The sequence below is a fragment of the Gopherus flavomarginatus genome, chromosome 6 (genome assembly GCF_025201925.1).
Source record: "Gopherus flavomarginatus isolate rGopFla2 chromosome 6, rGopFla2.mat.asm, whole genome shotgun sequence".
In the NCBI taxonomy this organism is placed as follows: Eukaryota; Metazoa; Chordata; order Testudines; family Testudinidae; genus Gopherus; species Gopherus flavomarginatus.
Window position 1 is genome coordinate 140,299,322 of NC_066622.1, and position 23,005 is coordinate 140,322,326.

The following is a 23,005-nucleotide window of genomic DNA, read 5'->3' on the forward strand; positions in this document are numbered from 1 at the left end:
AGAGTCCTGTGGCACCTTATAGACTAATAGACGTATCGGAGCATAAGTTTTCGTGGATGAATACCCACTTCATCTGACAAAGTGGGTATTCACTCACGAAAGCTCATGCTCCAATACGTCTGTTAGTCTATAAGGTGCTACAAGATTCTTTGTCGCTTTTTACAGATCCAGACTAACACGGCTACCCCTCTGATACTTGTCTCTCTACAGGCACTGTCAGATCTGCTGTTTCCAAGGAGTTGCCTTCCTCTAAGGCAACTCTGGGCCTGCTGCTTCCCCTACAGCAAACAAGGGGAGAGAGGATGGGATGCAGGGAGAGAAGGACAGGAGGGAAACAAGGATGAGGAGTGTGAAGGGGGAGCAGTACAAAGGGAGGAGTGGAGAGTGGGGAAGGTGAGCCTGAGGGACATAGGGAAGGATGACCGAAGGGGGTGTCAAAAGAAGGGAAGGAGATGGGGGAAAAGGGAGGGGACATTGGGGAGCCTCATTAATGAAAATTAGTACAAGAACAACTCAGACAAAAATAGACAAACTTCAGAACCCAGAAGGAAAGAAGAGGAGCCAGTTGCCACAGCGGCCTGCTCAAGGGTGGGGCCAGAACCCCCATAACACAGAGAAAGGGCCAGTACCTCCCACACCCTGATTTCCAGTGCTGCTGCAGTCTCACCTCTCAGCTCCTGCAACTCTGCGTTGAGGTTTTTGATGTTGGAGTCACAGAAATCCAGGTTCTCCAGGGTCTCTGATCTCACCAGCTCATCCTGCTGCTCCTCTAGCATCGAGTTCAGCTCAGCTTGAGTCTTGCCATAAGCCTCCAGATCTTGTTCTACCTCCCGGATCCTTGTCAGCAGAAAGGGGCACTGACGTGCAGCTGCCCCATCTGAATCCCCCTGGCCCTCCTCTGCCTGTGGCTCTTGCCTGGGCTGGCTTCTGGGCTGAAGCTGTGGAGAGGCAGTGTTCCTTCTCTGACTGCTTGGAGGAGGGAGAGGGGCTGGCCGGGAGGGCCGCACTGAGAAGGAGGGAGAAACAGCTGGGGCTGGGGCATTGGGGCGAGGAGGTGGAGGTCTTAGGCCCTTCCTCCTCTCCGGCAGCCTCCAGTGGGGGGCATACTCTGGGGAGCCACGCACAATGTCCTTCTCTGACCTATAGTCCAGGATGGAGAAGTGGCGGGAGACCTTCTTGTCCGACTCAGCTCCAGAGCTAGTCAGGCTCTTCTCAAATTGCGCCAGCTGCTCTGTCAGCTTGGAGTCGAGGTCAGTGCAGCTGTCTCCATGCAGCATGGGCGAGAGCCGGTCTGCTCGGGCACCAGGCCATGTATCCAGGCCCTCGTGGGTACCACTGAAGCTGGAAGAGCGGGATTTAGATTTCTGCCTTTGATCTTCCATCCAGCCAGCCAGGTCCTGGAAAAGCGTGCTCCTCCGACCTTCTCCAGGCTCTGCCACAGCCCAGCTGCTGGAAGAAGGGAAGACTTGTCTCCTGCTACTGCACAGGGGAGAGCGTGGTGCCCATGGGGGAACACTGGGACTCTCTCCATCCCTCTCAGGTGAGGCAGGGATGTCCAAGGGCCTTTGCAAGGCCCAAGGGCTCTGGCTGGGCTTCAGTTCAACCGCCTGGCCACGGAGTCTGCTCTTTGGCTGGGGAGGGAGCTGAGGGGTGGGGAAAATGCCATTGATAGCCTCTGCAGAGTCAATGGGGAGGGAGCCCACTGTGTCCTTGGGAAGGGGCCCCTGGAGCTCTGTGCTGGGAGGGTGCCCTTCCAAGAATGCAGGCTTGGACTGTCCAACCTCAACATCAGAAGGCCCCTCTGACCTCATTGCTGTTTGGGACAAAGTTGTACTGGACTTCCCTTCAACATGGTTTGAGCCCCTGGCACTCAGGTCTTCCCCTTCCTCCCCTTGCAGGGGAAAGGCCCCAGCGCAGGCACTTGCTGGGTCCTGATGGATGGCCATTCCACAGCTGCCTTCTTCCTGTGACTTCCCAGTGCCCCTCTTTTCCATGCAGGGAGCAGAGCCCTCCAGCTTGACAAATCGATGAGGAAAAATGCCACGTCTCCCCCTCAGCACGCCCTCCAACCAGCCATCTTCCAGTGCCCCCACAATCTGGATTCTGTCTCCCACATCAAAATCCAGCTCCTGGGGCTCCAGCGCTTGGAACTGATAGAGAGCAATGCCATACGTGCCCAGCGGCTCCTCACTCCCTTCCAGCCCACCCTCCTCCTCGGGGGGCACATCTGCCACGCCATTAACACTGTAACTCTCGGAGAGCCCTGGCCCCTCTGGGCCACCTGTCACTCTCAAGGGACCCAGCAGCTCCACGAAGCCCTCTGGAAAAATCCCGCTTCGACCTCCCAGCTCCCCTGTGAACCAGCCAGGCTCAGGGATATCGACAATGGTGATCACATCCCCTTCCCTAAAGTCCAGCTCCTCCTCCAGCTGGGCAGAGAGGCTCATCAAAGCTCGGGCTTGGCCCAGTGAGTCAGCAGGCACCTCCAAGACAGTGCTTTGAGAGAGCCGGCGGCCCCAGGGCGAGAGGCAAAGCTCCCGCACGCATGACGATGGGAAGAAGCCCCTGGAGCCCCGGCAGCTTCTACCCTGGAGCCAACTGGAGGCTAGGGAGCCACTCAGGATCACCAGGTCTCCTGGGGGAGAATGAGAAACACAGGGTCAGAGACTCATCTCCATGGCAATTTCTTAGTCTTTCCCCATTCCCCTTCCAGGCCTGCTCACCTCCTTCGCCAGCCCAGTCACACACAGTGCAGTAGTGGGGCACCTGCAGCACACCTACATGGTATTGGCCCAGCCCCATAGATGACACCAGGGCTCTGGGACCACCTGTAGACCACCCCAATGCAGCGTATGTGTATCAGAGACAGGCAGGACACGCAGAACTCAGGACGCAGGGTACGAAGCGCGCCTGAGTCCTGCAGGTGCAGAGGGGTAGGAGCACAAGGCAGCCTGTGGACCTAGAATCCACAGCTCCGTTAGGAAACCCCTTCTCAGCGCTGAGCTCTAGGTTCTCTCTATTTCCCAAGGCACGAGTGACAGAAAGGGACAGGGGAGGGGAGGGAGAGGGCAGGAGCCAGCTGGAGGGAGCGGAGGTTACCTCTCTGCAGCGACAGGCTCCCTGGCTCCTGGGACATGAAGTCATTAGTGCAGACAAACAGCTTCTCTCCCTGCTTCAAACTGGGAATATCCACTGCCTCCACAAAACTGCTGGGAAACTGCCCTAGAAGGAGAAGCAGTTGTCAGCACATGGTCACCCCTTCCCCAGGGGCACAGACTGTCTCCCCCATTCCCAACTCCTCTAAGATCCAACCCATCCCACATCACCACCCAGCCTCCCCCAGGATCTACCTCGTCTCCAGCCCCACCATCACTCAGACTCTTCCTTCCTCTCCCGCTCCTTTCCAGGATCCCCTCTGGGTGGCCCCATGGCCCACAGAAATGACCAGGGGTTTGGAAGTCAGGTGCTCTTGAGGATTTCTGAAAATGTTGTTATTTTTTTAAGAAAAATATAGTACCCTCCCCCCTGCATGCCCAATAGACCAACCAACACCCCAGGGCAATGAGCAGCCCACCTGAATTAGAATAATAGAATCATAGAATATCAGGGTTGGAGGTCATCTAGTCCAACCCCCTGCTCAAAGCAGGACCAATTCCCAACTAAATCATCCCAGCCAGGGCTTTGTCAAGCCTGACCTTAAAAACCTCTAAGGAAGGAGATTCCGCCACCTCCCTAGGTAACCCATTCCAGTACTTCACAATTACTGTGACCTCACTGTCACCAACACTCAGACAGGGAAAGCAAACATATAATCTTTAAAAGCAGCAAAGAATCCTGTGGCACCTTATAGACTAACAGACGTTTTGGAGCATGAGCTTTCGTGGGTGAATACCCACTTCGTCAGATGCATCTGACGAAGTGGGTATTCACCCACGAAAGCTCATGCTCCAAAATGTCTGTTAGTCTATAAGATGCCACAGGATTCTTTGCTGCTTTTACAGATCCAGACTAACACGGCTACCCCTCTGATACTATATAATCTTTAGCCTCCGTCTTCTGTCTTATGACAGGGAAGCCCCATGTCAGGATCAGGATGTACTGGTTATAAAAAGAGGCCCCAATCCTGCAATTGGACCTGCCCCCTGGGGTGCTGCACACAGAGATCAGATGGCAAGACTCGGGTTGTAAGCTACAAAGTGCTATGGTTATGAAAAACGTGTCACAGACAGTGAAGTCTGGTCTTTTGTGTGCTTTCACCCTATACTATACCGATTTCATGGGGGAGGCCAGTGTTTCTCAAATTGGGGGTCCTGAATCAAAAGGGAGTTGCAGGGGGTCGCAATGTTATTTTAGGGGATCACGGTATTGCCACTCTTACTTCTGTGCTGCCTTCAGAGCTGGGCAGTCAAAGAGTGGTGGCTGTTGGCCAGGCACCCAGCTCTGAAGGCAGCACCCTGCCAGCAGCAGCACAGAAGCATGGCAATACCATACCATGTCACTGCTGCCTTCAGAGCCGGGCAGCCAGAAAGCGGTGGCTGCTGACTGTGGCCCAGCTCCGAAGGCAGCAAAGCAGAATACTACACCATGCTACCCTTACGTCTGCACTGCTGCTGGCGGCAGCTTTACCTCCAGAGCTGGGTTCCCGGCCAGCAGCTGCCGCTCTCCAGCTGCCCAGCTCTGAAGGCAGCACAGAAGTAAGGGTGGCAATACCCCAACCCACCCTACAATAACCTTGCACCCCCTTCACAACTCCTTTTTGAGTCAGAACCCCTACAATTACAATACCGTGAAATTTCAGATTTAAACAGCTGAAATCATGACATTTACAATTTTAAAAATCCTATAACTACGAAATTGACCAAAATAGATACTGAATTTAGTAGAGCCCTACATATATTGCACCGATAGTTTGCAATTCCATAGGACAGATTAGCAACATCTCCAGTGTTTAGTCAGGTGCTCAGATACTACAGTGAGATATGGCTCAGATACCGACAGGCTGATTACCACGATGAGGGAAACTGCCCTGTGTAGATGCTCTGGTAAAGTTGGGTTTACATATTATTTTCTGGGAAAATCACAGGGCTAATGAGCTGGATGCTCTCTTGACATCCTGACATTGTTCTTCCCAATTCAGTGTAATTCTGTGTGTCACTATCCTTAATCTGCAGCGCTAGTGGCCTAATATGCACCTGAATTCTAACCAGGCTCTACTGCTGACTTCCTGTGTGACCTAGAACAAGTTTCTTCCCTGCTCTCTGCATGGGTTTCCCTCCCTATAAATGGAAATAAGAATCCTGCTGTATCTCACCAAGTTGTGAGGCTTCATTAATTAATTTCCATGTAATGTTAAGTATTATTATGGGCAGGTTGCAGCCTCTCCATTCTAAAGGTCTATTTTAGGCCCCCTATAACTTTTAGTTTGGAAAATTAGTTTGAAAATCGCCAGATTTTCTCAGAGAGAAAGCAGGAAATTCAAATGGTTTTTCAGTTACAAGTCATTAAGAATTAGCCTGATTGACTTTTGTCTGTTTCTTCATCTTTAAGCTAGCAGGACACACCTGGTTACTACCCCTTCACACTCTCCGCAGCCATATCTCTGTAAGAATATGGGTCCAGGGGAAAAAATACTGTGATTAAGTAGCTGTTGGTGATTTTCCTTGTAGATAGTTTGGGGCCAAGGATGTCAGTAGAGGCAGGAGCAGGCAGACTGTGTGTTCATACATATGTGCACACATATTGCCCTCTGTTGGCCACCTGAGGCATAGAGAGAAGATAACGGTTCTGCAGAGGTCTGCATGTTAGCAGCTGTAGGACCAGGACTCTGGGTCTCTGCTCTGGTAGAAAGGAGGGGCAGCAGCCTCTCCAAAGTTAAGGTAATCATAGTCCTATTATAAGGTTGATTTGATTCCACTTTGTAACTAGACGAGAACAATTGTCATGTTTTGAGGTGATCTGGTTCCCATCTGACTGAGAGCTAGAATGTTCTCTCAATATTATTATTACACCAAAAAGAGCTGTTGAGATTACGAGACTTTAAAACGGCCTTTTATGGGAATTTTGGAGCTTCCAATCTTTCTTTATGTCCTTTCAGGAGCTCAATGAAATCACATTCCATCCTGAGCTGGATAGGTCCATATACTGGCCTGTGGGAGAGGGAGTTTTCAGGAGCAGAAATAGGCGGCTGTTGAAGAGACTGTCATGGAGAAGCAGAAGAGCCCAGGAGGCAGGGCATGGGACCAGAGCTTCGGAGACTCAGGGTCTGTTTCTAGTTCTGCCACTGACCCGCAGGTCACCTTCCCTCTCTGTGTCTTTGTTTCCCTCCCACCCTTTCATGGCTTTGTCTAGTAGCCTGTGAGCTCGCCAGGGCAGTGACTGTCTCTTTCACTATGTGTTGTACAGCACCTGGCACAATGAGGCTCCCACCTGCTGAAGATTTGTCTGCACTCAGCGCTACTGAAAAACAAACAAAAACAAGAACAAGGACTGTCTGTAGACTCAACATGAAGCTGACGGGCAAATATTCTGAGCATCAGATACAGCCCAAGTGAGGGAAGACTCCAGGATCTGGTCAAACAGCTCTGGCCCCTGTATCCACCATCAGACTGGCCCTAGGCCAAGGGGAAATGTACCCAGATGGGGTAACTGACCTGCCTAAGATTACCTAGGACAGTGGTTCTCAACCTTTTTCCACTTGCACACTCTAAAAAATTTTGAATGGAGGTGTGGACCCCTTGGAAAACCTATTGTTTGTATCTACAGTTAAATTCTGTTCAGTTTTTAGTCTGTTGTTCGTGGACCCCTTCAGACCAGCAGTCCCCAAATGTTTCTGTCCATGTTCCGCGCCCTCCCCGGAACCATGGTTGGGAGCCAGGGCCAGGAGCGAGGCTGGGGCCGTGTTTGGGAGCGGGCCCGGGGTCGGGAACTGCAGCCAGAAGCAAGCCCGTGGTTGGGGCCAGGAGCCAGGAACCACAGCCGGACCTGCAGCTGTGGCTAGGGGGGAGAACAGGGCTGGGCAGTGCTTCCTCCCTGCTCCCCACGGGGGCTGGCCTGAGCCCTGCTGCACACCCCAAAAATGTTCCACCATGCCCCCTAGGAGCCGTTCCCCAGAGTTTGGGGGCCATGGCCTTAGACATAATCTGCAGACCACAGGGTGAGAACCACTGACCCTAGGAAACCTCCAGCTCTGTGGATTCCGCTCAGCACCTTTCAGCTCTTACCTGTGACCCCCTCCTTCTTCCCAAGGAGCCAGAACTCGTCCATCACCCGCAGCACCTCTATGACGTCCCCCACAAACAGGGGCAGCTCTTCGGAGACACTGGGGCAGAAATCAAAGACCGCCCGCACCACGGATCCAGCCTCCATTGCTCAGGATCTGCAGGACAAGACACAGACAGACTCAGTCCCTCAGGCTGAGACACACGGCAATGAGCACAGAGTCACCAGAGAGACACACAGAGCAATGAGCATGGTGTAAATGCTGAGACAGACCAAACACTCTCCAAGGAAAATGGGCTAATGACCACACAGGGGTCCGCATGCCTGCACTCACTCATCCCACAGGGATCAAAGCTCATTGCAAGTGGGAGCTGAAGCCCTGCTTTAGCTGCCCTGTTCCATCTCTCTGGACCCTGATGCCAGAGTGTGCACTTGTGTTGAATCAGGGGGAGCTAATCAGGAAGCAGCAGAGAGAGATGCTGGAAATTAATTCCTGTCAGAAGGGAAATAAGAGGCGGGAGAGGAAGCTCACTGCTTCCCTGACACACCAGACTGGGCACACCAGCTGCCAGGAGCTGCATGAGGGACCTGCAGGCAGATAAACAGCAGCAGCAACTTTACCTTGCCTCTGATACTCATATAAAAGAGGTACAGGGAGCCGCAACACCCACCCACACTGCAGAGCCATGGGGGGTCATTGCAACATCCACCTGTGCACTGCCACAGCCATGGGGGGCACAGGGCATCACCAACCCACATGCTGTCAGAGCCACGGGGGATGCGCCACCACCCACGCACTGTCAGAGCCATGGGGCGGAATGGGGCACTGGTGCACCCACTTGCACACTGCCAGAGTCACAGGGCACCACAACACCCACCCGTGCACTGCCAGAGTCACAGGGTGAATGGGGCTCCGCAACACCCACCCGCACATTGCCAGAGCCACAGGGCAAACCTCAACACCCACCCGTGCACTGCCAGAGTGATGGGGCACCGCAAAACCCACCCGCACACTGCCAGAGCCACAGGGCAAACTTCAACACTCATCAGTGCACTGCCAGAGTCACAGGGAACCACAACACTCACAGAGTCACAGGGGGGAATGGGGCACCACAACACTCACCTGCACACTGCCAGAGCCACAGGGTGAACCTCGCTCACCCGCACAGTGCCAGAAGCATGGGGGGCACTGCAACACGTGCACTGTCAGAGCTACGGGGAGCAAGGGGCACCACCAACCCCCTATCAGAGTTACGGAGGGGGGCAGAGGGCACCACCACTCATTTCCCCAGTAAGAGCTATGGGCATGGATTGTTCTCCCCATTCCGGTACACCCAATCACTCTCCCCGATCACGAGACTCATTCCTGACACAATACCTACAAGGAGCCAACAGGAAAATGCCTCCCAGTTGTTCCCCCTGAGTGCCCTTTGTGGCCTGACCTGGCATAGCCCCCTGGCACATACTATACACTGTGATCTCTGGGCAGACCTAGCTGAGACTGGGTCCTGTACAGAGCTGAACACATCAGTAACAAAGAACAGCTCCTCACAGCCTGTAGCGTCAACGATTCTCCATGTGGCTCCCCAATGCCCCCCAGTAGGAAGGGTGCCAGCACAAACAGGCTGAGATAGCTCCCAAACTGCCTGCTCCGCAGTGGCCTGGGGTTGGTACTGGGGAGGGAGCAGGGAAACCCCAGTTTGCGTTCTGGGGGCTGGCACTGAAACGGCCACACACACACGCACACTGCAAACGTGGGCCAGGCCCTGAGCCCTTCTTGCAGAAACACGCCTGGGAACACACCCAGCAGGCGGGCACATGCACACACTGCACCAGTTCCCCAACGTGCAACAGGCCGCATAACTTAGAAGTGCTGCTGGAAATGACTCTGCAAGTTGAGACCCCCCATGTGACTCAGCTCTATTTTGTATCCAACAGGTCTTCTCTCAAGGCATCTCTAACACATCCAGCCCAAGCGATGAACCTGTAGCTTGAGCAGAGCTTTCCTCTCATCCCAACCTACGGTCGTGGAGCCCTCAGGAGAGGAACTGGAAGGGCTCCTCTGACTTGGGGACCAGAAAGGAGCTCTCAGTGACTGTGCCTAGGAGAGCAGCGAGGTTGAGATCAGCTGTGGCTCTCCCCACCCCCATCCTCGCTCCAGGTCTGCACCTCAGAGAGCAGGAGGGCACGGACCAGCCAGCAGCTCCCCCTCATCCCCACCCCCGCCCCCACCCCAGGGCTGCACCTCAGTAAGCAACGGGGCCCAGATCAGCCGCAGCTCCCCCCACCCCACCCCAGAGCTGCACCTCAGAGAACAGCTGGGCCCGGATCAGCCAGCAGCTCCCCCCACCCCCACTCCCATCCCAGGGCTGCACCTGAGAGAGCAGCTGGGCCTGGATCAGCCAGCAGCTCCCCCCACCCCCACTCTCATCTCAGGGCTGCACCTGAGAGATCAGCTGGGCCCGGATCAGCCAGCAGCTCCCCCCACCCCCACCCCCACCCCAGAGCTGCACCTGAGAGAGAATCTGGGCCCAGACCAGCCAGCAGCTCCCCCCACCCCCACCCCCACCCCAGAGCTGCACCTGAGAGAGAATCTGGGCCCAGACCAGCCAGCACTCCCCCAACCCCCAGTCCAGGTCTGCACCTCAGAGAGCAGCTGGGACTGGACCAGCCAGCAGCTCCCCCACATCCCCACCGCCCCAGGTCTGCACCTCAGAGAGCAGCAGGGCTGAGATCAGCAGCGGCTCCCCCCACTGCCCTGGGTCTGCACCTGAGAGAGCAGCTGGGCCCAGATCAGCCAGCAGCTGTTCCCACCCCCACCCCCGGGCTGCATCTCAGAGAGCAGCGGGCCCCAGACCGGGCAGTAGCTCCCCCAACTCCAGGGCTGCACCTCAGAGAGCAGCTGGGCCTGGACCAGCCAAAGGCTCCCACCGCCCTGGGTCTGCACCTCAGAAAGCAGTGGGCTCCAGACCAGCCAGCAGCTCCCCCAAGTCCCACGGCTGCACCTCAGAGAGCAGCTGGGCCAGGACCAGCCAGAGGATCCCCCCGCCCCCACCACCCTGGATCTGCACCTCAGAAAGCAGTGGGCCCCAGACCAGCCAGCAGCTACCCCCAGTCCCAGGGCTGCACCTCAGATTGCAGCTGGGCCCGGACCAGCCAGAGGCTCCCCCAGCCCCCACCACCCTGGGTCTGCATCTCAGAAAGCAGCAGGCCCCGGACCAGCCAGCAGCTCCCTCCACCCCAGAGCTGCACCTCAGAGAGCAGTGGGCCCCCGGACCAGCCAGAGGTTCCCCGTCCCGGGTCTGCAGCAGTGCCCTTGGGTGCAGAGGAGAACCCAGCCATGGCAACACTTTCTGCTGATAGACCTGCTTTATTTATCAAGTGCAAATCACCTCACAGGAACAATGCATAGTGTGGGTTCTGCCAGAACGCTGCCTTGGCACGTCTCTCCTCATCCCAGGCTCTCCCATACAGCCAGCGTACAGGACAAGACACGCACCACCCCGCAAAGGGCCTTGGCAGCTCTCACAGTTGGCAGGCGCTGCACAGAGCGGGGATGGGTTCACAGACACACCAAGCCAGAATGTAGGAAACCTGAGCACTGGAGAGTTCTCAGTTTCCTCCTTCAAGGAAGAATTTTCAGAGGAGCCTGTTTAGTGCGCCAAAAAGGCCACATGTGCCCAGGAGACGGGAACACGTCCAACATGTGCCCCTGAGGAGCACAAACCCTAATGTGCATCCAGATGAGAATCAAACTACGTGGGTGTGCTGCAGGGGAAGCCCAAGAGCGAGAGTGGGCAGGAAATTAAACAGATGCTTCCAGTAACTACAGCAGCATCTACAACAAGAGAGAGTAACGCAAGCGTCTGTCTCGAGGGCAATAAGAGCATGCAGGGAGACTACGCGCTAAATCCTACAGTTTCCAGCATGCACCATCATGTTTTCTCCCATGCTGCCCCTCATACAGAGGACAAACTCCCTGCCGACATCCACAAACCCACATCGTCCTCCAAATTCTCCCTTAACATTCAGCTTTGCCACAGTGCCTACACAACACTCGAGAATGAGCCAGTGTGCTGTGATGACTCCTTATCACACTAACAAGAATCAGTCACCTTTGATGGCTTGTCTGGCTGTTGTACCGAGCTGCCGCTTCATCTTATCCTTCCCTTGTACACTCTTTGGGGCAGAGACCATCTCTTCATTATATGTTCATACAGCCCTCACAGCACAGTGGAACAAGAGTCTAGTAGGCATGCAGCAATACAAATAATACATAACACATAAAATGGAAGGCAATTTTGTACGAGCAAGAAATCAGGGGACCTGAGGGAATGCAGGGACATGTACCAGACATGAGTTCGGGGCTGCAGGGACGGACTGATGCAGAATGAACAACAGAGCTATGTGCTACCCATCTAAACCCTGACTGGGGGAGGACGAGAGACATGATAACTATCTGTTGTAAGCCGGAAGGAGGATGAAGAGTTATTTAGGGTAGTTCAAGATGGGATAACTGGAGCCCATTTAACTAGAAGAATGTGTAAATGTGTTCAACAGATGTGTTACATGGATGAAGCTAAAGGGGATTACTAAAGCCGTAATTCTGTCATGGAGGTAACGAATTCCATGACATCTGGGGCAGGGCTGGAGCAGCAGTCAGCCCTGGGACTGCCGCACCAGCGGCCAGAGGGCTGAAGTGGTTGGGTCAGCCCCCTGGGGCTAGAGCAGCTGCGGGCGGTCAGCCCCCTGCCGCACTCTGACTCTTAGTCTCCTTCCACTCCAAGGGTATTTTGAGTAAAATTCAGGGACAGGTCATGGGCTTCCATGAATTTGTGTTTATTGCCTGTGAGCTGTCCCTGACTTTTAGTAAAAATACCCGTGACAGAATCTTTTCCTTAGGTATTACCAACACTTAAAGCTGGGAGAGCCAAACTACAGCCCGTGGGCCGGATCCGGCCTGTCAGGGCTCTCAATCCGCCCTGCCAGATTGCCAGCCCCGTGGCGCAGCGGGGCTAAGGCAGGATCATTGTCAGCCCTAGCCCCACGCTGCTCCCAGAAGCGGCCGGCACCACGTGCCTGTGGCCCCTGGGATGGGGCAGGGAGGAGCAGAGGGCTCCGTGCGCTGCTCTCACCTGCAGGCACCACCCCGCAGCTCCTACTGACTGGGAATGGGGAACCACGGCCAATGGAAACTTTGGGGGTGATACCTGCCTGCCCCACCCCATCCACAAGAGCCACTGCCGGACATGCTGGCTACTTCCAGGACTGGCACGAGGCCAGAGCAGGCAGGGACTCTGCCTTAGCCCCACTGCGTGCCACTGCCAACCCGGAGCCGCTCAAGGTAAGCAGCACCGGGCCGGAGCCCGTACCCCAAACCCCTCCTGCACTCTGCACCCCCCCGAACCCCAACCCCCTGCCCTGAGCCCTCTCATGCACTCTGCACCCCCTCCTGCACCCCAACCCGCTGAGCTCTCAACCCCCTGCCCCAAGCCCCCTCCTGCAACCCAACCCCTTGCTTGAGCCCCTTTGTCCACACCGCACCCTGTCCCACATCGCACACTCCCTCCTGTGCCCCAACCCCCTGCGCCATCCCTACATTCATGGCCCTGCATACAATTTCCCCACCCAGATGTGGCCCTCGGGCCAAAAGTTGCCCACCCCTGACTTAAAGTGTTGTGCAGACAGGACACGAGTATTTTTAACTGTGCTAGGAAGTCCTACTCAGAAGCACCTTCCAAACTCAATTACTTGGGAGACAAGAGGTCTTCTTTGTTAAGGATTCAACACCCTCATCCCTTCAACTAAGAGCTAAGAAGGTTCCCAAGGCACAACTCTGGGGTATCCAAAGCATCTTGCAGCATTGATTGTGGAAGTCTGGATTTGTCATTACAAGGTGTGGCAAGTCAAATAATTTGACCAATAAACAATGTCAATTATAAATAATGTTAATGTCATGGTTCCACTCCTTTATTAGAGCTTCACTTCACTGTGTTTTGCATTTTTCTGAGTTAAAATAACTCAGGCTGTGTCTGCACTAGCACTTTTGTCGGCAAAACTCAAGTCACTCAGGGTGTGAAAAAACACCCCACCGAGCGACAAAAGTTACCCCATCAGAAGTGCCAGTGTGGACAGCACTATGTCAGCAGGAGATGCTCTATGCTGACAGGAGAGAGCTCTCCCGTCGACATAATTAAATCACTCCCAACGAGCGGTGGTAGCTATGTCAGTGGTAGAAGCTCTCCTGCCAACATAGCACTGTGCATACCACACTTATATCGGTGCAACTTATGTCGCTCAGGGAGCTGTTTTTGTTTCTTTTCTTTGGCCTCTCTCTTTTTTGTTACTGTTGTTACTGTTCCAATAAATTAGCTTTTAAAATATTTGATCATTTTTGACATTATTTGACCGATATTTGACTGGTTGACTGACCAATACTTTTTGGACTAGTCAAATGCTCAACCCTCATTTATTAATATTTCTATATCAGAAGAAAGAATGTAACACCCACAACTTTCCAGGCCCCTTCATTCACTATAAAGCAGCTAAAAAGGGGCACTAACCAAATTGTCCTTTCCTTTGCAGGCCGCCTTTAAAATTGAGCTAGAAAGCAATGGGAAAAATACTGAAGAGAACAGTCGCTCTACAGCCTACAGGGAGGGGAAGGGACCAGAGATGCCCAAATAGTATAGTGCTTTTGTACCTCACGTGACCACTGCTCCCACAGCTCTGTAACACATTTATCAAACATTTCTTCACTAACGTAGCAAAGAAAAAAGTCCGTTAGAGAAACTCACAGTAAATGTGATACAATGTGTAGCACTATAATCCACAAAGAGAACAGAACAGCACCATAAAAATACAAACCAATGCAGAACACTGGACATTCTGAATACTTAAAGTCAATTCACTTAAAACTGGTAGAAGGAAATATTTTTATACAACTTATAATTAGCCTGTGAAACTCCTTGCCACAAGATACCAACCACTGAGGTCAGGATCTTACTGAGAGGCAGAAAAAGATGAGACTTCTATAATGAGAATATGAATGTAAGGCTAAAATTATAAAAGGGTATACTAACCCTTCCTGCTTCAGAGCATAAGCCTGATAAAAGATGGGCACTAGAGAGAAACTTCCCCCATGGGCATATGATTCCATAATGGGCCCATATGGGATTTTTCTTGCACTTTCCTCTGAAGCAGCTGGTGCTGGCTGTGGTCAGAAGCTATGACAAGAAGTATCAAGAGTGCACCAGACTGGAGGTTATAGGTTCCATTTCTGCAATATACAAGAGGTCAGACTAGTCAGGTGTTTCTCAGCCTTTTTGATACCAGGGACCCGCTTGCTGCCTTCCTAACCTGTATCAGGGAGATCTCAGGGACAGGCACAAGTCCACAGACCAGTCATTGAGAAACACTGGACTAGATGATCTAGTGTTCCCTTCTGGCCTTAAAATTCTCTGACTCTAGTTCCTGGCTCTGCCACCAACTCTCTGTCAGGCTTTGGGTAGGTTCCTTCCACTCTCTGTGCCTCAGGTCCCCATCTGTAAAATGCAAATAAAAACAACTCGCCCTATCTCACCGGGGGAGGTGGGGGGGAGGGGGCGGGGCGGCAGAAGGCACACAGATGTGAGCCATATAAATGCCCAGATAGATGCACCACTCCTCTGATGCAGTACAGCAATTCTGTATGGGAAAGAACAAGTTAAGAATTGCTTAGACAGGTTAGATGTCTTTTAAGTCAGCAGGGCCTGATGAAATGCATCCTACAATATTTGAGCCATTAGTGATTATCTCTGAGAATTCATGGAGGATGGGAGAGATCTCGGAGGACTGGAAAAGGGAAAACATAGTGCCCATCTGTATAAAGGGGAGTAAGGACAACCCATGGAATGACAAACCAGTTAGCTTAACTTCAGTACATGGAAAGAGAATGGAGCAAATAATCGATTAATTTGTAAGGACCTAGAAGTCCTGTGAATGGGGGAATGCAACAGATGTGATCTATCTCGACTTTAATAGGGCTTTTGATACTGTCTCACATGATCTTCTCATAAGCAAACTGGGTAAATATAGTGTAGACGAACCTCCTATGAGGTGGGTGCACAACTGGTTGGAAAAACATTCAGAGAGTAGTTATCAACGGTTCACAGTCAAGCTGGAAGAGAATTTCAAGTGGGGTCCCACAAGGATCTGCCCTAGGGCCAGTTCTATTCAATATCTTCATAAATATATTGTATAATGGCACAGAGGGTACACTTATATACGGTAGTTTGTGGATGACACCAAGCTGGGAGGGGTTACAAGCACTTTGGAGCACAGAATTCTAAATAATTTTGACAAACTGGAGAAATGGTCTGAAGTAAACAGGATGAAATTAAATAAGGACAAATGCAAAGTACTCCACTTAGGAAGGAATAATCAATTGCACAAATACAAAATAGGAAATGACTGCCTAGGAAGGAGTACTGCAGAAAAGGATCTGGGAGTTATAGCAGATTGCAAACTAAGACCTTGGCTACACTGGCGCTTTACAGCGCTGTAACTTTCTTGCTCATGGGTGTGAAAAAACACACCCCCTGAACGCAGCAAATTACAGCACTATAAAGCATCAGTGTAAATAGTGCCCCAGCACTGGGAGCGTAGCTCCCAGTGCTGTAAGCTAAACCCCACAGGGAGGTGGAGAACCTGCAGCACTGGAAGAGAGCTCTCCCAGCACTGGCGCTGCGACCACACTCACACTTCAAAGCGCTGCTGCGGGAGCGCTCCCGCGGCAGCACTGTACAGCTGCAAGTGTAGCCATACCCTAAATATGATTCAACAATGTAAATCTGTTGCAAAAAAGAGACCAGCATTCTGGGATGTACTAGCAGGAGCGTAATACATTAGACACCACAAGTAATTTTTTGCTCTGCTCAGCACTGATTTTTTTTTTTTAAATTCTTTGGCCAGGATGCTTCCTGCTGCATTGGGGAAGAGGGCATTACATGCTCAGATATCTTTTCTCAAGGCCATTCTCCCATCCCCCAATGCAGATCGTCCTCCCAGGCCAACACCCCCCACTCAGCATTCACAGACCACTTTAAGAACAGTTCCAGTTCGTCACACCCTCTCTTCCCACAGGGTAAAATAAATATCTAAACACACAGATCAAGTCTCTGACCTTCAAAGAGTCACAGGTCCCTTCTTTGTTAGGGTTACCATATGTCCCATTTTTAAAGGGACAGTCCCATTTTTGGGGACTTTTTCTTATATAGGTGCCCCTTACCCCCCACCCCGTCCCTTTTTTTCACAGTTGCTATCTGGTCACCCTATTCTTTGTAGGCTTGGTCAGGTCACTATCATAGAAATGTGGGACTACAAGGAACCTTGATAGATCATCTGATCCAGTCCCCTGCACTGAGGCAGGACTCAGTATTATCTAGAGACCATTAGTGACAGATGCTTGTTTAACCTGTTTTTTAAAACTTCCAATGACAGAGATTCGACAGCCTCCCTAGGTAATTTGTTCCAGTGCATAACTATCCTGACAGTTAGGAATTTTTTTTCAAATGTTCAACCTAAATCTCCCTTACTGCAAATTAAGCCGCATTACTTTTTGTCCTATCATCAGTGGTTAAGGAGAACAATTTATCACACTCCTCATTATATTGACATTATATGTACTTGGAGACTGTTATCATGTTCCTCCTCCAGTCTTCTCTTCTCCAAACTAAAACACAATTTTTTTTTCAATTTTTCCTTCTAGGACATGATTACTAGACCTTTAATCATTTTTATTCTCTCCTCTGGACTTTTTTCAATTTGTTCACATCTTTCCTGAAGCATGCTGTTCAGAACTGGACACAGCACTCCAGTTGAAGCCTTATCAGTGCTGAGCAATAAAATCCCAGCCATCTCATGTTTTTCTCAGCTGTGTGAGGAAAGAGGGGTTTTCTCATCCAGCTTCTGAGGAACTCATAAAAAGGGTTAAAGTAACAGCTCCTTAGGAAGAGCATGGCCAGTATTTCAGGGGAATGGTAAAGTGTGACAGACTAATAATGTGAAAAGTCTAAGGGAGCTGGGGAGAAGTTCGTATTTTCAATTAAGTAACAATTTGGTCTCATCACAGGTCAAACGCTCATCTGCTAACAATTTTCTTCTGGGTTATAGAAGCCATTGAATGTTAAAATGAAGAGGGAAAAGGAGCACTTTACATAGAGCAAATGAGCGTTGAAATTAGAGGATGTGGATATTACAGAGCAAAGGGAGTGCTGATGTGGAGGGATAGGGGAGTTCTGAGCCCAAGAACTTCCAGGATTTCTGGAGAATCTGAGCAAAAATTGTGCACGTCACTAGGCAGCACAAAGCCCTTCCTGCTCGTAGTCCCATTTACATTAGATATCTCACTGGGGCTTCCAGAAGTAACGCTATTTCTCTGCACACAGTGTTTTGCAGGATTGCAAACTACACCCTTGCAAGCACCATGAAACTTCAGGTCTCAGCGTCTGGGGAAAGCTGTCCCTTTTCTGGAATGCGCTGGGACTCTTCCCTGAACACAGGAGTGTTTGCTGTATGTTTCTCTCTCTCTGGGCCCAGTCACTGTGCTCATCTGTTTGAAGGCAGAGAACCAACCTGTGAAGTTTACTTGTTCCATAACAAGACACAGATGTTTTATTAATTTTTACAGGACCTTGGCTTTGTCTTGCCCCAGGAGTGGCTGCTTGCTGAACACCGACTGCAAACTCACATCTAGAAGAAATCATAGAATCATAGAACTGGAATGGACCTCGAGAGATCAGCTTGTCCAGTCCCCTGCACTCAAGATAAGACTAAGTATTATCTAGACCATCCCTGACAGGTGTTTGTCTAACCTGCTATTAAATATCCCTAATGATGGAGATTCCACCACCTCCCTAAGCAATACATTCCAGTGCTTAACTACTCTGACAGTTACAAAGTTTTTCCTAATGTCCAACCTAAACCTCCCTTGCTGCAATTTAAGCCCACTGCTTCTTGTCCTATCTTCAGAGGTTAAGAACAATTTTTCTCCCTCTTCCTTGTAACAACTTTTTATGTACTTGAAAACTGTTATCATGCCCCTCCTCAGTCTTCTCTTCTCCAGACTAAACAAACCCAATTTTTTCTATCTTCCCCCATAGGTCATGTTCTCTAGACCTTTAATCATTTTTGTTGCTCTTCTCAGGACTTTCTCCAATTTGTCCACATCTTTCCTGAAATGTGGTGCCCAGAACCAAACACAACACTCCAGTTGAGGCCTAATCAGCGCAGAGAGAGCAGAAGAATTACTTCTCGTGTCTTGCTTACAATACTCCTCCTAAAAGATCTCAGAATGAGGTTTGCTTTTTTTTTGCAACAGTTTTACACTATTGGCTCATATTTAGCTTGTGATCTACTATGACCTCCAGATCTCTTTTCGCAGGACTCTTTCCTAGGCAGTCATTTCCCATTTCGTATCTGTGCAACTGATTGTTCCTTCCTAAGTTGAGTACTTTGCATTTGTCCTTATTGAATTTCATCCTATTTTACTTCAGATCATTTCTCCAGTTTGTCCAGATCATTTTGAATTTTAATCCTGTCCTCCAAAGCACTTCCAACCCCTCCCAGCTTGGTATCGTCCGCAAACTTTGTAAGTGTACTCTCTATGCCATTATCTAAATCAGGGGTCGGCAACCTTTCAGAAGTGGTGTGCTGAGTCTTCATTTATTCACAGAAGTTGGGGGAGGGATAGCTTAGTGGTTTTGAGCATTGACCTGTTAAACCCAGGATTGTGAGTTCAATCTTTGAGGGGGACACTTAGGGATCTGGGGCAAAATCAGTATTTGGTCCTCCTTGTGAAGGTACAGGGCTGGACTCAATGACCTTTCAGGGTCCCTTCCAGTTCTATGAGAAAGGTATATCTCCATATATTATTAATTTAAGGTTTCACATGCCAGTAACGTATTTTAACATTTTTAGAAGGTCTCTTTCTATACATCCATAAAAGATAACTAAAACTATTGTGGTATATAAAGTAAATGAGGGTTTTTAAATGTTTAAGAAGCTTCGCTTAAAATTAAATTAAAATGCAGAGCCCCCCTGGACCGGTGGCCAGGACCCAGGCAGTCTGAGTGCCACCGAAAAACAGCTTGTACTCCATCTTTGGTACACGTGCCATAGGTTGCCTACCCCAATCTAAATCAGTGATGAAGATATTGAACAGAACCGGACCCAGAACCGATCCCTGTGGGACCCCACTCATTATGCCCTTCCAGCATGACTGTGAACCATAATAACTACTCTCTGGGAACAATTTTCCAACCAGTTATGCACCCATCTTATAGTACCTCCATCTAGGTTGCATTTTCCTAGTTTGTTTATGAGACAGTGACGCGAGACAGTATCAAAAGCCTTACTAAAGTCAAGATATACCACATCTACCACTTCCCCCCAACCACAAGGCTTGTTACCCTGGCAAAGAAAGCTATCGGGTTGGTTTGACATGCTTTATTCTTGACGAATCCATGCTGACTGTTATTTATCACCTTATTATCTTCTAGGTGTTTCCAAATTGATTGCTTAATTATTTGCTCCATTATCTTTCTGGGTACAGAAGTTAAGCTGACTGGTCTGTAATTCCCCAGGTTGTCCTTATTTCCCTTTTTATAGATGGGCACTATACTTGCCCTTTTCCAGTCTTCTGGAATGTGTCCTGTCTTCCATGACTTTTCAAAGATAATTGCTAATGGCTCAGATATCTCCTCCGTAAGCTCCTTGAGTATTCTAGGATGCATTTCATCAGGCCGTGGTGATTTGAAGACATCTAACTTCTCTAAGTAATTTTTGACTTGTTCTTTCCCTACTTTATACTCTGATGCTACCTCATTTTCACTGGCATTCACTATTTTAGACATCCAATCGCCACCAACCTTCTTGGTGAAAACCGAAACAAAGAAGTCATTAAGCATCTCTACCATTTCCGCATTTTCTGTTATTGTCTTTCTCCCCTCATTGAATAATGGGCCTACTCTGTCCTTGGTCTTCCTCTTGCTTCTAACGTATTTGCAGAACGTTTTCTTTTATGTCCCTAGCTTGTTTGATTTCATTTCGTGCCTTGGTTTTTCCAATTTTGTCCCTACATACTTGTGTTGTTTATATTCATCCTTTGTAACTTGACCGAGTTTCCACTTTTTGTAGGACTCTTTTTTGAGTTTTAGATCATTGAAGATCTCCTGGTTAAGCCATGGTGGTCTCTTGCCATACTTCCCATCTTTCCTACGCAGTGGGATAGTTTGCTCGTACCTTTAATAATGTCTCTTTGAAAAATTGCCAACTGTCTTCAATTGTTTTTCCGCTTAGACTTGCTTCCCGTGGGATTTCACAAACCAAATCCATGAGTTTGCTAAAGTCTGCTTTCTTGAAATCCACTGCTTTATTGTGGTGTTCTCCCTCCTACCATTCCTTAGAATCACAAACTCTACCATTTCATGACCACTTTCTCCCAAGTTATCTTCCACTTCCGAATTCTCAACCAGAAGATGACTTACAGCTTCTTTCAGGCTGGGATGTTGGTAGAATCATAGAAGATTAGGGTTGGAAGAGACTTCAGGAGGTCATCTAGTCCAATCCCCTGCTCAAAGCAGGACCAACACCAACTAAATCATTCCCCAGGGCTTTGTCAAGCCAGGTCTTAAAAACCTCTAAGGATGGAGATTCCACCACCTCCCTAGGTAACCCATTCCAGGGCTTCACCACCCTCCTAGTGAAACAGTTTTTCCTAATATCCAACCTAGACCTTCTGCACTGCAACTTGAGACCATTGCTTCTTGTTCTGTCATCTGCCATCACTGAGAACAGCCTAGCTCCACCCTCTTTGGAACTCGTCTTCAGGTAGATGAAGGCTGCTATCAAATCCCCCCTCACTCTTCTATTCTGCAGACTAAGGGTACATCTATACTACCCACCGCATCGGTGGGTAGTGTTCGATAAATCGATTCCCGATATATCACGTCTTGTCTGGTTGCGATAAATCGATCCGCAAATCAACGCTCGTACTCCACCTCGGCAGGATGAGTAAGCGGAGTCGACGGGGCAGCAGCAACAGTTGACTCACCACCGTGAGGACAGCTAGGTAAGTCGAACTAAGATACTTCAACTTCAGCTACGTGAACAGCGTAGCTGAACTTGCGTAACTTAGTTCGAACCCCCCCGCTAGTGTAGCACAGACCTAAGTAAGTCCAGTTCCATCAGCCTCTCCTCATAAGTCACGTGCCCCACCCCCCTAATTATTTTTGTTGCCTGCCGCTGGACTCACTCCAGTTTGTCCACCTCCCTTCTGTAGTGGGGAGCCCAAAACTGGATGCAACACTCCAGATGTGGCCTCACCAGTGCCGAATAGAGGGGGAATATTCACTTCCCTCAATCTGTGGGCAATGCTCCTACAAATGCAGTCCAATATGCTGTTAGCCTTCTTGGCAACAGGGGCACACTGCTGACTCATATCCAGCTTTTTGTCCACTGTAATCCCCAGGTCCTTTTCTGCAGAACTGCCGCTTAGCCAGTCGGTCCCCAGTCTGTAGCAGTGCATGGGATTCTTCCTTCCTAAGTGCAGGACTCTGCACTTGTCCTTGTTGAAACTCATCAGATTTCTTTTGGCCCAACCCTCCTATTTGTCTAGGTCACTCTGGACCCTATCCCTACCTTCCAGCGTATCTATCTCTCCCCCCAACGTAGTGTCATCCACGAACTTGCTGAGGATGCAATCCATCCCATCATCCAGATGATTAATGAAGATGTTACAGAATCTAAACCTCTGGACGTAAAGGTGAAAACAAAATTCTCCCAAGCTTCCACCCAAGAGTGTCCTCTTTGTGCCTGATACATGAGCAGGAAGATCAGATTCTAGGGAGAGCTGCACTCCGCCTGATATCTGCAATGAGTCACCATCCCTGACTTCTGGCCAAGCACCATTCCCCTCTCACCTCAGAGCTGGGTAATCCCTTTAAGGCAGGGCAGGAGAGGAAGGGAAGGCCCAGGACTGAACAAACATGGAGACTTCACCCTAGCAGAGATCAGGGCTGAATCAGAGCTCAGAATTCCTAACTCAGCCCAGCAGCAGCAAGATACCCCTCCCAGGCAGGCTTGGGGCCCCCTGTATGAATAGGAGGAGAAAGCTAGGCAATTAACTCACCCTGTCATGGCACTCTTCCCTGCTTCCTCTGCTCCCCACCCCCACTCCCGGGAGAAGGTGACACATTTCAATACCTAACTGTATCTCAGTTCCTAGATTAGCAACTTCCCCAGAGCCCTACAGAAGAAATCCCAGCTCCACGCTGCAGCATGCTGAGCAATCTGCAGCCTGTCAGAGCCAGACCAGTCCTACAACAAATCCGTCTGTCCTTTCAGCCAGACCAGCCAATGCAGGCTAAGAAAGTAGAGACTTGAAGCAAAGCACAACAGCTTTTAACCTGGTGATAATGTTGTTTGGTGCCATCTGTCCAGACTGGAGCAAACCAGGTTATTATACAGCCAAAAGGGGTAGTGGAGACTGTGTCACATTTCTGCTGCACAGAGACTCACAGATTTCAGATCCATTTCCCACATGCCTCAGCCTCTCTCCTTGCATCTGAAATAAGGTCGGACAAGAAATTTTCATTAATGGACTCACCATTTTTGGGGAAAGGCAAGGGAGAAGATGAGTATTAGACCCTTACTCAAAGAAGCCACCACTCAGAGGGAGGGTGACCTGAAGGAGGATGGTGAAATGAGTTTGTGCCCTTTTTAGCCTCTTTAGGATGGATGCAGATAA

The 23,005-nt window shown here is 50.2% G+C and overlaps 2 protein-coding genes across 3 annotated transcripts in view; one reads left to right on the plus strand and one right to left on the minus strand.

Annotated features, from left to right (window-relative positions):
• ABCC2 (ATP binding cassette subfamily C member 2) overlaps window positions 1–23,005 on the plus strand; it is a 529,482-nt gene that overhangs the window by 95,914 nt on the left and 410,563 nt on the right. The window lies entirely within an intron of this gene.
• The window catches only part of DNMBP (dynamin binding protein), a 78,282-nt gene that overhangs the window by 38,401 nt on the left and 16,876 nt on the right, over window positions 1–23,005 (minus strand). The window contains exons 1-5 of one of the 2 annotated variants that reach the window (XM_050958762.1): window positions 22,777–22,799; window positions 7,221–7,375; window positions 6,406–6,456; window positions 3,100–3,222; window positions 668–2,635 (exon numbers count right to left, since the gene is read on the minus strand). In XM_050958762.1, the coding sequence (XP_050814719.1) occupies window positions 668–2,635; window positions 3,100–3,222; window positions 6,406–6,456; window positions 7,221–7,365 (2,287 nt within the window). In that variant the 5' untranslated portion in view covers window positions 7,366–7,375; window positions 22,777–22,799. Of the gene's footprint in view, window positions 1–667; window positions 2,636–3,099; window positions 3,223–6,405; window positions 6,457–7,220; window positions 7,376–22,776; window positions 22,800–23,005 lie in introns of those variants that run through there. The other variant, XM_050958761.1, reaches the window with a different exon arrangement.